Here is a 15606-nt window from a genome sequence, read left to right as displayed (position 1 = left end):
CTCAGCAGCTAAAATCCTTTCAAAGAACCTGACAGATGTCACTGTGTTTCTGAATCTAACATAAAAGAAAAACTAAGTTAATAATGGCAACTCGCGAGACTTTTACAACACAGTTAACCTAAAGCAGGAAAAAAAAAAAAAATATATATATATATATATATATATATTCATTTTTTTTACTCAAAAGATTTTCTTGCACTAATTTTGTTTTTTTTAAAAATGTCCAGCCTTCCTTGACTCCTTCCTCCACCAAAAGAAAAGGTTTGTGAATACTACTTTAAAAGAATGTTTTGTTTTATCTCCTAAAATTTGTTTTTAAAACTACATTTTATGAAATTAACAAGATGTTGGAAAATTCTAAAAAATCTTGGATAGACTTCTCAATGCAGTTCACTGTTTTTTACTTAATATACATTTCTAAAATAATAACAAATAGAATATTTTTCCATCCTCTCAGATAAATAACTGCTCAAAGTATAATCTGCAGGAATTTGAACTTAGGCGCTGTTCGACAACCAGGCGGGTCCGCTCTGCAGCACGAACCCTTCTCCAGCCGCAGCTGCCGCCCGGGCCGAGGAGCAGCCGCCGCCACCAGTGGCCGAGGGAGCGGAGCAGAGGTTGAACCAGCACCTATCGGTGAATCGGGGCCCTCACCATGAGTTTCTCGCCTGTGCCTGTTAATGTTAAAAAGCTGAAGGTGTCGGAGCTGAAAGAGGAGCTCAAGAAGCGGCGCCTTTCCGACAAGGGCCTCAAGGCCGAGCTCATGGATCGACTCCAGGCCGCGCTGGACGACGAGGAGGCCGGCGGCCGCCCCGCCATGGAGCCCGGGAACGGCAGCCTAGACCTGGGCGGGGATTCCGCCGGGCTCTCAGGAGCAGGCCTCGAGCAGGAGGCCACGGCCGGCGGCGACGAGGAGGAGGAAGAGGAAGAAGAAGGGATTGCCGCGCTGGACCACGACCAGATGGAGCTAGGGGAGGAGAACGGGGCCGCGGGGGCGGCCGACTCAGGCCCGTTGGAGGAGGAGGAGGCCGCCTCGGAAGAGAAGAACGGCGACGATCAAGGTTTCCAGGAAGGGGAGGACGAGCTCGGAGACGAGGAGGAGGGCGCGGGCGACGAGAACGGGCACGGGGAGCAGCAGCCTCAACCGCCGGCGACGCCGCAGCAACAGCCCCCACAGAAGCGCGGGGCCGCCAAGGAGGCCGCAGGGAAGAGCAGCGGCCCCACCTCGCTGTTCGCGGTGACGGTGGCGCCGCCTGGGGCGAGGCAGGGCCAGCTGCTGGCGGGAGGAGATGGCAAAACAGAACAGAAAGGCGGAGATAAAAAAGAAAGGTACCTGTTAAAAGACCTCGAGAAGATCATGGCCGAGGATATTTTGAGTACATCGAAGAAAACCAGTACAGCAGAGCCAAGTCTCCTCAGCCACCTGTTGAAGATGAGCACTTCGATGACACAGTGGTTTGTCTTGATACTTATAATCGTGATCTACATTTTAAAATATCAAGAGATCGCCACAGTGCTTCTTCTCTTACTATGGAGAGTTTTGCTTTTCTTTGGGCTGGAGGAAGGGCAGCTTATGGTGTGTCAAAAGGCAAAGTCTGCTTTGAGATGAAGGTTACAGAGAAGATTCCTGTAACGCATTTATATACAAAAGATATTGACATTCATGAAGTTCGAATTGGCTGGTCACTGACTACAAGTGGAATGTTGCTTGGTGAAGAAGAATTTTCGTATGGGTATTCTCTGAAAGGAATTAAAACATGCAACTGTGAGACAGAAGATTATGGAGAGAAGTTTGATGAAAATGATGTTATTACATGTTTTGCTAACTTTGAAAACGATGAAGTAGAGCTCTCCTATGCCAAGAATGGACAAGATCTTGGCGTTGCCTTCAAAATTAGTAAGGAAGTTCTTGCTTGACGACCACTCTTTCCGCATGTTCTCTGCCATAACTGTGCAGTTGAATTTAATTTTGGTCAGAAGGAAAAGCCATATTTTCCAATACCTGAAGACTATACTTTTATCCAGAATGTCCCCCTAGAGGATGGAATTAGAGGACCAAAGGAGCCTGAAGAGAAGAAAGATTGTGAAGTTGTTATGATGATTGGCTTGCCAGGAGCTGGAAAAACTACCTGGGTTACTAAACATGCAGCTGAAAATCCTGGTAAATACAACATTCTTGGAACAAATACCATTATGGATAAAATGATGGTGGCAGGTTTTAAAAAACAAATGGCAGATACTGGAAAACTGAACACACTGTTGCAGAGAGCCCCACAGTGTCTTGGAAAGCTTATCGAGATTGCTGCCCCCAAGAAACGAAATTTCATTCTGGATCAGACAAATGTATCTGCTGCTGCCCAGAGGAGAAAAATGTGCCTGTTTGCAGGTTTCCAATGAAAAGCTGTTGTAGTTTGTCCAAAAGATGAAGACTACAAGCAGAGAACACAGAAGAAAGCAGAAGTAGAGGGAAAAGATCTACCAGAACATGCAGTCCTTAAAATGAAAGGTAACTTTACTCTACCAGAGGTGGCCGAGTGCTTTGATAAAATAACCTATGTTGAACTTCAGAAAGAAGAAGCTCTAAAACTTCTGGAATAGTATAAGGAAGAAAGCAAAAAGGCACTTCCACCAGAAAAGAAACAAAACACTGGCTCAAAGAAGAGCAATAAAAACAAGAGTGGCAAGAACCAGTTTAACAGAGGTAGTGGCCATAGAGGACATGGAGGATTCAATATGCGTGGTGGAAACTTCAGAGGGGGAGCTCCTGGGAATCGTGGTGGATATAATAGGCGGGGCAATATGCCACAGAGAGGTGGTGGTGGCGGTGGAAGTGGTGGAATTGGCTATCCATACCCTCGTGGCCCTGTTTTTCCTGACCGAGGTGGCTACTCAAACAGAGGGAACTACAACAGAGGTGGAATGCCCAACAGAGGGAACTATAACCAGAACTTCAGAGCAAGAGGAAACAATCGTGGCTATAAAAATCAATCTCAGGGCTACAACCAGTGGCAGCAGGGTCAATTCTGGGGTCAGAAGCCATGGAGTCAGCATTATCACCAAGGATATTATTGAGTACCCAAATAAAACGAACTGATACATATTTCTCCAAAACCTTCAGAAGAAGTCGACCTTTTTCTTTAGTAGGCTAACTTTTTAAACATTCCACAAGAGGAAGTGCCTGCGGGTTCCTTTTTTAGAAGCTTTGTGGGTTGATTTTTTTTCTTTTCTTTTTTGTACATTTTTAATTGCAGTTTTAAAGTGAATCGTAAGAGAACCTCAGCATTGTGCACGATAAGAGAATGTGTCAGTATTTCAGGGTTCTACATTTTATCTGTAAAATGTGACTTTTTTATCACAACAAAAGTAAAATGTTGCTTTGTACCTGGTGTCTTTTATTAAGAATTTACTCCCCTATTTCTCACAGATAATAACAGTCGGGAGTCATTGTCACAATATAATAGAAATGTTAGCAACCAGATTCATGTAAGGACTAAGTGGTCCTCATGAATTGCATTAAGACTCTGTACTGCTCAATATTACACTCCATCCTCTCTCTAGTTTGCTGGGTAGTAGTGGAGGGGATAAGCTAAATAGTAATTTCCAACAAAGACTGGGAAGACTTTTTCAGTTTAAATGACAATGGAATTGGCATAATTGGGAATGAAGCTAAAACTTGGAACCAACATGGAGAAGATGGAGTGTATGTAGAAGGGCTGTTAAAAATGTAAAACTTGGTTGCATTATTTGTGGAGGCTCAAACTTGTGAAGGTTAAATACCATAATTTTTCCATTTGTTCTGCATTTTGATTCTGAAAAGAAAGCTGGCTTTTCCCATTTCTTAATAAAAAACTTGTTGTAAATCCAGTTGTCTAATGGGATCTATATGAAGTTAGCTATGTCTGTATGCCCTTCTCCCACAAAATACTGTATAAGTAGTGTGCTTGTAGTAGTTAACTCCACCATCTTTGTAAGCTAATAAAATTGTGAGTCACCCATTTATATCTTAATTTTTAATCATGTCAGTTCTTGAATGGGTATCTCCTTAGCCTGCTGATTTCTTTTTCTTTCTAAAGAAAGTGGGTGGAGAAATTAATTTAGACGTTTGTTTGCAATAAAAAGAATTCATTTTACTCTTGTTTTGGGATTCTTGCCATCAAGGTTCAAAATCCCTTTGTACAACTCCCAAGAGGAGAAATTTTAAGTGTGTGCTTTCTGGACAGCTTTATTCTTTACTCTGTACTTGGAACATTTAGGTTTTAAAAACTTAAATGTGTACTGATTGATAATATGAAGTAAAGTTTGATTTCTTCCCTTCCCATCCCCCCCCCAGACTGCTTTTAACATTTAATGAGGGGAAAAGGTACTGGCTGGGAGAAGTTAACGCTCACTGTATCATCTTTATGAAATGCTAACGGCTGTCCTCAACTGATAATTTTATATACATATTTATGATACATGAAACTCCAGGAACAGATGCTTTTAGAAGCCATCATGTAAGCCAGTTGTTGATTTCACTACTACACAACACTGCTAACTTAACTGTAGCTATGTGATAACATTAGATACCCTAATTGTAATTTTATTGGGTTTGCACAGAACATTTAATCTTCTAAAGGACCCTCACTGTGAACTGAGGAAGCAGGAGTCAAACTGTAGAACTAAAATTTGACTTCAGTGTAGTTTTATTTTTGTGTTTTAGGCTGTTTCTGGTAAGTTCAGGTTTGCTATATTTGAGTGTTTAGGATTTTGTTTTAGCTACTGTAAAATCAGATTTTTAAACTTCATTTCATACTCCTAGGAATTTTTTTGATACAAGTTAGTTTTTAGATGGTGATGTAGGTTCACTTGAAATTTTGGGGATGAAGATTTGATCACAATAGAGATATTTTAACAATATGAAGTAGGTTTTTGTATGTTTAGCAATTACTGCTAGCAATCACTGGCACGAGTTAACTTTTCAATATACATTGTGAAGGAAGATTGCATATACTTAATCAATGAGGAAGGTTCCAACTTTAATGCTCATCAGTTTAGGTGTCCTACAGTTTATTTGTGCCTTTCAAAAAGTCTTGAGTATACCTTGTAGTTAAATTGCATAAATTAATAACCGAAGCAGGAAAAAATGGTCAGATTGAAAGACCCCAGCCTCAAAGCCTTAAGCTTAATGTTAAGAAATGTGACCTTTTGCTCTGCAGTCACAAGATGCTTCCTCCTAACCCCCCATGTTGCAACCCATACTCCCTCAGCAGCGCATAACCCCCTCAATCAAGTCTTGCACAAAGCAACCGCAAGATGTCCCAGACAGTCAAGAAACCACGAGATGTTCCAGAGGGGCTGACTTGAGCAAAAGAGGACAAAAATAGGAATACGTGGGTGGGGTCCCCAAAACCACTCTGCCCCCTGTGACCACTTCTGGGGGCTTGAGAGGGGGGCCAATGAAATAGTTGTTACTGTGCCAAGCTGTCTTGGGGTCTCGAGGGGGGGGGGGGGGGCCAATAAAATAGCTGTTACTATGCCACGTCGGAATCTTGTCCCTTGCAGCCTATAAAAATCCTGTAACCCCAAGCCGATGCATGCAAACTGCCTAAGCCACGGCTGAGGTTCTGCTTTGCATCCATAGGCGCCTATGTGAATAAATTCCTCCTGCTGATTGCATCCAGTGACTCGCGTGTTCCATTCTGGGTTGGGGTCTCGGGGGTCTTTCATTTGGGGGCTCGTCCGGGATCACCGGAACGACCCAGACCCAGATCCGGAGGACACTCGACTTCACTGGGAGGTAAGCCGGCAAATACGAGCTCTCTGTCTATATGTTTGTCTCTATGTTTAAGGTCTTGCGCAGCGTCTGTATTCTGAAGTCTACGCGTAGCTCAGTATCTGAAGGCAGCTTGAGAAGGAGCTAATTTGAGGTTTGGCTCGGACTTCTCCCCTGCCACCCTGGGAGACGTCCCAGGGATCCGAGGGGTCCATTTTTTCGGGGCCCCCAGTGTATCTGAGGGATACACTGTCTTTGTAGGCGAAAGAGAAGTACTAACTTCTCCCAAGCCATCTGAATTCGGTTTCTGCCGGCACCGCGCAGCGCTCGTTCCGTTCGGTCTCGTGTTTGTACTACTGTGTCTGTCTGTCTACTTTCTGTCTGAAAGAAATATGGGGAACACCCTAACTACCCCTTTGAGCCTTACTCTAGATCATTGGCAGGACGTCCAAAAGCGCGCAAACAACTTGTCCGTGACAGTCAAAAAGAAGAAATGGAAAACTCTCTGTGCCTCAGAATGGCCAACATTCAATACCAGCTGGCCTCCTGAAGGAACCTTTAACATTGATTCTATTTTACAGGTGAAGTCTCGAATCTTCATCCAAGGTCCTCAGGGACACCCTGATCAAATACCCTATATTATTACTTGGGAAGATTTAGCTTCCACACCACCCTCCTGGGTGGCTCCTTTCTCTCCTCCTAAATCCCCTTCTTATTCTTCTCCCCTCGAGCCCTCTGCTCCTCTCCTTCCAGTTCCTCCTCCTCCGTCACCTCTACCCCCTCAAACCTCCCAACTTTACCCTGTCCTCGACAAATCTGAAACTTCAACTAAGCCAAGGGCAACACCAAAGAAGGTTTTGCCACCAGAAGACTCAGCCCTAATTGACCTGCTATCTGATGTGCCTCCTCCTTATCAGCCCCAGCCCTTGCCAGCCCCTGGGTCCAATTCACCTTCCTCGGAGGAAGAAGAAGACAACCAAGAGGGTCCAACTGCCAGTGCTCCCCCAGATCCATCCCCCATGGCGGGACGACTCCGAGGACGACGGGACCACACTGCACCAGGGAACACTTCTAAAGTTCTCCCCCTGCGGCAAACGGGGGGTCCCAACGGCCAATATCAGTACTGGCCATTCTCAGCCTCTGACCTCTATAACTGGAAAACTCATAATCCTTCCTTTGCTGAAAACCCTGTAGCTTTAACCTCTCTGATTGAATCTATTCTAGTGACTCACCAGCCAACATGGGATGACTGCCAGCAACTCTTGCAGATACTCCTCACTTCAGAGGAGAAACAAAAAGTTCTTTTGGAAGCTCGCAAAAATGTGCCAGGGGATGATGGGCGACCCACCCAACTCCCAAATTTGATTAACGAGGCTTTTCCTTTAACCCGGCCAAACTGGGACTATACCACTGAAGCAGGTAGGAACCACCTACGTCTCTATCGCCAGTTACTCATAGCGGGTCTCCAAGGAGCAGGGCGTCGGCCCACTAATTTGGCCCAGGTAAGACAAACTATTCAGGGGGCAGAGGAGAGCCCAACAGCATTTTTAGAAAGACTAAAGGAGGCATACCGGAGGTTTACTCCCTTCGATCCTGATAGTGAGGACCAGAAAGGAAATGTCTCTATGGCTTTTATTTGGCAGTCTGCCCCAGACATTAGAACTAAGTTGCAGAGGCTGGATAATTTGCAGGATTTCTCTCTAACAGATTTGCTGAAGGAAGCAGAAAAGATATTTAACAAGAGAGAAACCCCAGAGGAACGAGAGGATAGAATCAGGAAGATGCAAGAAGAACGAGACCTTAAGCTTAGAGAAGAGTCAGACAAAAGAGAAAGAGGACACTGGGTAAAGGATTGCCCAAAGAGACCCCCCAACCCCAAGAGAGGTGCAAATCGGGCCTCGCAGTTACTAGCATTAGATGAAGACTGAAGGAGTCAGGGCCAGGAGCTCCCCCCTGAGCCCCGGGTAACTCTGCGAGTGGGGGAGCAACCTGTGACCTTCCTAGTGGATACGGGAGCCCAACATTCAGTGCTGACGCAAGCACCAGGACCCATAAGCCACAGAACAACATGGGTCCAAGGTGCCACCGGGAGCAAACCATACCGATGGACTACTGAAAGAGAAGTACACCTTGCCACAGGTAAGGTTTCTCATTCGTTTCTACATGTGCCTGATTGTCCGTATCCACTATTAGGAAGAGACCTGTTAACCAAATTGAGGGCCCAAATCTATTTCAAAGACGGGGGTGTCTCTATTACCGGGCCAAACCAGACCCCTTTGCATGTATTGACTTTCAAACTAGACGATGAATACAAACTTTTTGATAAGTCCTCACTACCTATTAAAAACATGGATTATTGGCTTAGTTCCTACCCAGAGGCCTGGGCAGAGACTGGAGGAATGGGAATGGCTAGACAACAACCTCCACTAGTCATACAGCTAAAAGCCACTGCAACTCCCATTAATATTAAACAATATCCTATGTCAAGGGAGGCCTACCAAGGCATCAAGCCACATATCAAACGCCTCCTAGATCAAGGCATTCTAACACCTTGCCGGTCGCCCTGGAACACCCCGCTGTTACCGGTTAAAAAGCCGGGGACTAATGATTATCGACCGGTTCAGGACTTAAGGGAAGTTAACAAAAGGGTAGAAGACATTCACCCCACAGTGCCAAATCCCTACAATCTCCTCAGCACCTTGCCTCCAACCCATACCTGGTATACTGTTCTGGACCTGAAAGATGCCTATTTCTGCCTAAGACTGTCTCCCCAAAGCCAGGCCCTTTTTGCATTTGAATGGAAAGATCCTGAGGAAGGGATCTCTGGACAGCTGACTTGGACGAGACTACCACAAGGATTTAAAAACAGCCCAACACTCTTTGATGAGGCTCTGCATCAGGATTTGGCTGGATTTCGGGTAAGAAACCCTTCCTTAATGATGCTTCAATATGTGGACGACATTTTGTTGGCTGCAACCTCCAAAGAAGACTGCCTGACAGGTACGAAAGAATTATTGCAAACCTTGGGACTATTGGGGTACAGGGCATCAGCAAGGAAGGCCCAAATCTGCCAAACAAAGGTTACCTATCTTGGCTATGAACTTTATGATGGTCAGCGCTGGCTGACAGCTGCCAGGAAAGAGACTATCTCAAATATACCAACCCCCCAGAATCCCAAGCAGCTGCGGGAGTTTCTAGGAACCGCAGGTTTCTGCAGACTCTGGATTCCTGGGTTTGCTGAGATAGCAGCTCCCTTGTATCCACTGACTAAACCAGGTACTTCCTTTACCTGGACTGAGGAACATCAACTGGCATTCGAACAAATTAAATTAGCCCTTCTGTCAGCCCCTGCTTTAGGCCTGCCAGACATTACCAAGCCTTTTGATCTGTTTATAGATGAAAAACAGGGCTATGCAAAAGGGGTCTTAACCCAAAAGCTGGGACCCTGGAGGCGCCCTATAGCCTACTTGTCAAAGAAATTGGATCCAGTGGCAGCCGGATGGCCACCTTGCCTCCGGATGATAGCAGCTGTGGCTCTTCTGATTAAGGATGCCACCAAACTGACTTTGGGACAGCCATTAACCCTATTAACCCCTCATGCCATTGAAACCATAATTCGCCAGCCACCTGACCGCTGGATGTCAAATGCCCGACTCACCCATTACCAGTCTTTGTTATTGGATACTGACCGAATCCAGTTCGGCCCCTTGGTGACATTAAATCCGGCAACCCTCCTGCCGCTCCCGGAAAAAGCAGATCTTCACAACTGCCAGCAGATTCTTGCAGAAACACAGGGGACCCGGCCAGACCTCACAGACCAACCAATGAAGGATGCGGAGCTAGTCTGGTACACAGATGGGAGCAGTTATCTGCTCAATGGAGAACGACGAGCAGGAGCGGCCATCACCACCGAATCTGAGGGATCAACTTCTTCGCCAGACAGCAGAAAATTGTCAAGCCTGTGCCCAGGTAAATGCTGGTAATAACAAGATTGAAACCGGAATTCGAATGAAAGGGCATAAACCTGGAACCCATTGGGAAATAGACTTTACTGAAATCAAACCAGGTATGTACGGCTATAGATATCTTCTAGTTTTTGTTGATACCTTCTCCGGATGGGCAGAAGCATTCCCGACTCGACATGAAACTGCTAAGGTGGTTGCAAAGAAATTATTAGAAGAAATTTTTCCCAGGTATGGGGTACCTGGGACAATTGGATCGGATAACGGGCCTGCCTTCGTCTCCCAGGTAAGTCAGATGGTGGCCAATATATTGGGGATCAATTGAAAATTACATTGTGCTTATAGACCCCAAAGTTCAGGACAGGTAGAAAGAATGAATAGAACTATTAAGGAGACCTTGACCAAATTAACGCTTGAAACTGGCACTAGAGACTGGGTACAGCTCCTGCCTTTAGCCTTATATCGGGCCCGAAATACCCCAGGCCCACAGGGACTAACCCCATTTGAGATTCTGTACGGTGCCCCACCCCCTGCTGTTAACTTTTATGAAACTGAAACCTGTGCCTCCCTCGCCCCATCTATGCAGACTCATTTGCGTGCCTTGCAGCTGGTTCAGAACGAGGTCTGGAAGCCTCTAGCCGCAGCATACAAAGAGGAACTTAAAACCCCATCGCTGCCACATTCCTTCAAAGTCGGAGACACCGTCTGGGTACGCAGACACCAGAGCAAGAACCTTGAACCACGGTGGAAAGGACCCTACACTGTCCTGCTGACGACTCCTACTGCAGTCAAGGTGGACGGCATCTCTGCTTGGATCCACGCCTCTCATGTAAAGACTGCTCATCCACTGGAATCCACCAGCACCTCTTCAGGATGGAAATTGCAGCGCACTCAAAACCCGCTAAAGATAAGACTCACTCGCTGCTGATTTTATTCACTTTATGTCTAGCTCTCCCCATGTCCATGTCAGCTGCCGGGCACCAGATGTATAACCCTAACCAGCCTGTGAGCCAGACATGGCAAATACTGTCAGGGGCGGGAGAAATAGCTTGGGAAATAACTTCCACTGAATACCCCCTTTGGGCATGGTGGCCCACCCTAGAGCCTGACCTCTGTCAGATGCTAGCTGGATCAGAAGACTTTGATATTCCAACTACTGATCCTGCTAAACCAAGAGAACCAGAGGTATGCACCAGTAGCGGGCGTTGCATCTGTGCACGTTACCCGGCAGGATGTAGGGACCCTAGGACTCGGGCAGCCTTAAGAAAAAGTCCATTTTATATATGTCCAAAGGATGGAAGAAGTAGATCTCAAGCACGGAAATGTGGGCAACATGACAGTTACTATTGTAGGGCTTGGGGATGTGAAACTACAGGGGATGCTTGGTGGAACCCAAGTTCGTCCTGGGATCTAATACAAGTAAAAAGAGACAAACAAAGTGATGGACCCCCGCTAGAAACTGACTATTGCAAAAAACAATACCGCTGGGACAAATTTGACCCCCTGTGGTATGGGGACGGGCCATGCACTTCATTTGCCTGCAATCCCTTAAGTATAACCTTTACCCCGGCAGGCAAGACATCTAGAGATTGGTTACAAGGGAGACTTTGGGGCCTGAGGGTATACAAGCAAACTGCCTATGACCCCGGGGTCCTATTCAAAATAAAATTAAAAATAAATACCAACCCCCAGCCGTTAGGCCCCAATAAAATACTCCCAGATCAAAAGCCCCTTCCTCCAAGAAGACAGAGACCAATACCCTCAAGGGTAACGCCTCCACTCAATACCACCCATCTAAAATCCCCACACCCGACCATGCTCGCCTCCCCCACGTTATCAGGGTCAGGAAAAAGACTGATAGACCTAATTGAAGGAGGATATGAGGCCCTTAATTTTACCCAGCCCAATCTCACTAAGTCCTGCTGGCTTTGCCTTCGGGCAAGCCCTCCCTACTACGAGGGAATAGCCATTAATGGGACCTTTACTTATGATGCTCCCTCTAGTTGTAACTGGGGAACAAAACACATGTTGACTCTGTCTGAAGTAACCGGCTCAGGGACATGCTTAGGGCACCCCCCCCTGTTAGGGAACAACGAGCTCTGTGCACGTACTATAAGCAAGTTATCTTCTGATAAATCTAAATATGTGGTGCCCTCGACAGGTCAATACTGGGCATGTGACACCGGGATTACCCCATGTGTTTCAATAGCTACCTTTAACCAATCAAGAAATTTTTGTGTCCTAGTTAAGATCTATCCCAGGCTACTCTATTATTCTACAGAGGAATTTGAAGAACATTTCATGGGGAGGACCCGATTCTCCCGAGAACCTGTTAGCATTACCTTGGCTGTGCTATTGGGGGCAGGAGTATTGGCAGGGGTTGGAACTGGGGCTGCGGCCTTAATTGAAAATCCCAGACAGTTGGGGATCTTAGAGGCCGCAGTACAGCAAGATCTGAGGGCAATAGAAACCTCTGTAACTGCTTTAGAAAAATCTTTAACCTCCTTATCTGAAGTAGTATTGCAAAATAGACGGGGTCTAGACTTATTGTTCTTAAAGGAAGGAGGGCTTTGTGCTGCCCTAAAAGAAGATTGTTGTTTTTACACAGATCATACAGGAGTAGTAAGGGAATCCATGACCAAACTCAGAGAAAGACTAGATGCACGGGAAAGATCCCTGCGGAGTTCTCAAAGTTGGTTCGAAGGCTGGTTCAATAAGTCCCCATGGCTGACTACTCTTTTATCTACCATAGCTGGACCCTTGATCATCTTGCTGTTGATTTTAACGTTTGGACCCTGTATTTTTAACAAATTAATGCAATTTATAAAAGACAGGCTTTCCATAGTACAGACCATGGTCCTTACCCAGCAATACCACTTGCTTCAACAACAGGCTGAATCCGAACCCGAACAGGCAGATCTATGGATATAAGATTATATCCCTGATAAAAGAAAAGGGGGGAATGAAAGACCCCAGCCTCAAAGCCTTAAGCTTAATGTTAAGAAATGTGACCTTTTGCTCTGCAGTCACAAGATGCTTCCTCCTAACCCCCCATGTTGCAACCCATACTCCCTCAGCAGCGCATAACCCCCTCAATCAAGTCTTGCACAAAGCAACCGCAAGATGTCCCAGACAGTCAAGAAACCACGAGATGTTCCAGAGGGGCTGACTTGAGCAAAAGAGGACAAAAATAGGAATACGTGGGTGGGGTCCCCAAAACCACTCTGCCCCCTGTGACCACTTCTGGGGGCTTGAGAGGGGGGCCAATGAAATAGTTGTTACTGTGCCAAGCTGTCTTGGGGTCTCGAGGGGGGGGGGGGGCCAATAAAATAGCTGTTACTATGCCACGTCGGAATCTTGTCCCTTGCAGCCTATAAAAATCCTGTAACCCCAAGCCGATGCATGCAAACTGCCTAAGCCACGGCTGAGGTTCTGCTTTGCATCCATAGGCGCCTATGTGAATAAATTCCTCCTGCTGATTGCATCCAGTGACTCGCGTGTTCCATTCTGGGTTGGGGTCTCGGGGGTCTTTCAAGATAATACTAGGCAGGCCACCATAGCTCCCAGATTAGCAAGGAGTGGGAACAGATGGGAGAAAAAAATGCTGTCTGGATATGTGTTAAACTTCTAAGAAGCAGTTTCATGATTAGGGTTGTTTATACTTGTATGAAAAATAATCTTAGTAGTTAAATTTAGAAAAGGGGATGTACCAACTAGGCAAGCAAAGGGGAGGAAAATAGGTAAGTTAATTTCAAGAAATGTCAAGTTTTTGCAGATATAAGACTTTGTCCTTCACCCCTCCTAGTTCCTGCCCTCAATCCATGGCAATACAAAAAATAAAAAACCTCAAACAACACTTAGTTCTGAACAAATCCTGACTTGGGGGAAAGCTTGACCTTGCTTTTGGTTCAAGGAGTGCTTTTATGTAGCAAGTTTTGCAGCTCTTAGAATGTAATGTGTTGAGCCAAAAATGCGGGGGGTGGGGAAACAGCTCAGTGGAATAGAGCACTTGTCTTACATGTGCAGGGTCCTAGGTTCCATCCCAGAACCCTTAAAAAAATGTTGATATAAATATAGACATTTATAGGGAAAAAGAAAAAACAATAATGCAAGATAGAAAATAACTGTCAGCATAGATTTCCTTGGTAGGTTATATAATTGTGTCTAGCCTTTGAAGGGCTCTGGCTCTGACCTTTACAAGGGCAGTGACCAACTTACACCCTTAGTGGCCTTGTGTCCAGACAGCAAAATAAAATCCTATAATGGAAGATTTCAACGGCAAATGACAAGGGAGCAGTCTTAAAAAATTTGAAAGCATTTTTTTTTAAAGAAACGTAGCTAGTAGTATTTTGAGAATTTTTTTCATCTGGGTATTTTATATTCATGGATACACTTTAAAAATTTGTTCAGTTAGGTGAAATGGATAACATTGTCTGTAAATTGTAGAACTGAGAAATTTTTTTGGTCAAAACTAAAATGAGCTTTAAACAACTTTTCCATAATTTCCTTCCCATATATAACTAAAATCTTGTTTTCTAAAAAGAGAGAATGAAACTTATACCCAAGAATAATTCAATTAGTCACTCCCTAGTCTCCTATCAGATGTTTCCTCTTGGAAGATAATGCAATATTGTTTCTGGAGTTTTTTTTTCCTCTAAAGTTTTTGAGATGGTTTGAGTCTAAAAAGTCCATAATTCTGCAACTGAGATTGATTGAGGTAGATCTTGAAAAACTTTTTTAATGTTTTTAGTAATAAAAGCAAGGAGATATATATATTAAGGGTTAGCAATACATTATAATACCTATGCACTGGAACTCACCTAAGCATAAATTATAAAGGAACCATTAGTAATTTCTATTGGCAATAAAAACTAATTAAATTATGAATTGCCTAAGTTTACCTAAAATGTTCAGTAGAACTACAGTACTCTTCATATGAGGATGACTTTTAGCTTGGATTGGGGAGAGGCATAGTTGTCATTCCTCCCAAGTTTTTATATTTAAAAAAATAGATTTAGCCAGGCTACTGCTTTTTTTAACTTTTTAATACTCAGGTTTTTTTTGCTTAATACTAACACTACTAACAGGTACCTTTGTAAGAGAAGCATAAAACACTATGCATCAAACTAGTGCTGGAGTCACCTTTGTTTTAACCTTGGTATTAAAAGTAAGCCCTTTGAGAAATTAGAAGTGAACTGTAGTACTTTCTGAAGTAATATTCATCCCTTAATATTGGGTAGACAAACATTAAACTAGAGGTCACCAGCTATCCTTTTGCTAAGTATATACTAGTTTATTTGGTGTTAACACATCAGTCTGAGATTGTGCAAAACAGGACCATGGGAAATAAGAACTTAGGTGGGAAATAACAGAAAGTTTGGCACTTAACATTAAGAACATTTTCACATCTTTGCTCTTTGGCTAAAAATATAAGGTGATTTAAGTTTGACTCATTTCTCTAGGAACTTATTTATTTAGGTCTATATAGGTTGGAGATTGAAAGGATTATATTAATAAAGCTAACCTTGAATTAATCATAAAACCCCTTTGTATCTTATGGGGTTCCCATTGTTGATAAAATAGCACTGAAGATAAGTGATAGGTTAGGGCATCAGTAATCCTTGCTTGGTTAGGTGAGCTTTTAGCATAACTTAGTTGTTAGAGCAAGGAACTTAAGGCATTACTTTATAATAGCCTAATTTCCTTTAGAATATAAACCTAAGGTTTCTTTTTCATGCCAGGATTCAGCATACATTTGAGGTATGGGGTTTTGGCTTTTTAACATCTTAATCTGTGGGTACAAGAAAATATACTGTAGTTGAAAGAGATGAGGTAATGACACATGAGGCTAGCCTCTGGAAAAATGTTTTATAAAGGCTTAGTTCCTGTGTT

General features: G+C 44.2%; 1 protein-coding gene and 1 pseudogene across 1 annotated transcript; both read left to right on the top strand.

Annotated features, from left to right (window-relative positions):
• The first annotated feature begins 640 nt into the window (after positions 1-640).
• LOC144369911 (heterogeneous nuclear ribonucleoprotein U pseudogene) lies at positions 641-4130 on the top strand (annotated as a pseudogene).
• A 1652-nt stretch (positions 4131-5782) lies between these two features.
• Positions 5783-7965, top strand: LOC144369910 (uncharacterized). Its single transcript, XM_078030407.1, has one exon. It carries the CDS (start codon positions 6145-6147, stop codon positions 7678-7680), a length of 1536 nt encoding a protein of 511 aa, XP_077886533.1. The 5' UTR covers positions 5783-6144; the 3' UTR covers positions 7681-7965.
• Positions 7966-15606: the final 7641 nt, after the last annotated feature.

This window comes from Ictidomys tridecemlineatus, chromosome 13 (genome assembly GCF_052094955.1).
Source record: "Ictidomys tridecemlineatus isolate mIctTri1 chromosome 13, mIctTri1.hap1, whole genome shotgun sequence".
Taxonomy (NCBI): domain Eukaryota; kingdom Metazoa; phylum Chordata; class Mammalia; order Rodentia; family Sciuridae; genus Ictidomys; species Ictidomys tridecemlineatus.
The sequence above is the reverse complement of the archived record's forward strand: the minus strand, read 5'-3'. Positions and strand labels throughout refer to the sequence as shown.

Coding starts and splice junctions, on each gene's coding strand:
- LOC144369910 (XM_078030407.1), top strand. CDS start 6,145: ATGGGGAACACCCTAACTACCCCTTTGAGCCTTACTCTAGATCATTGG.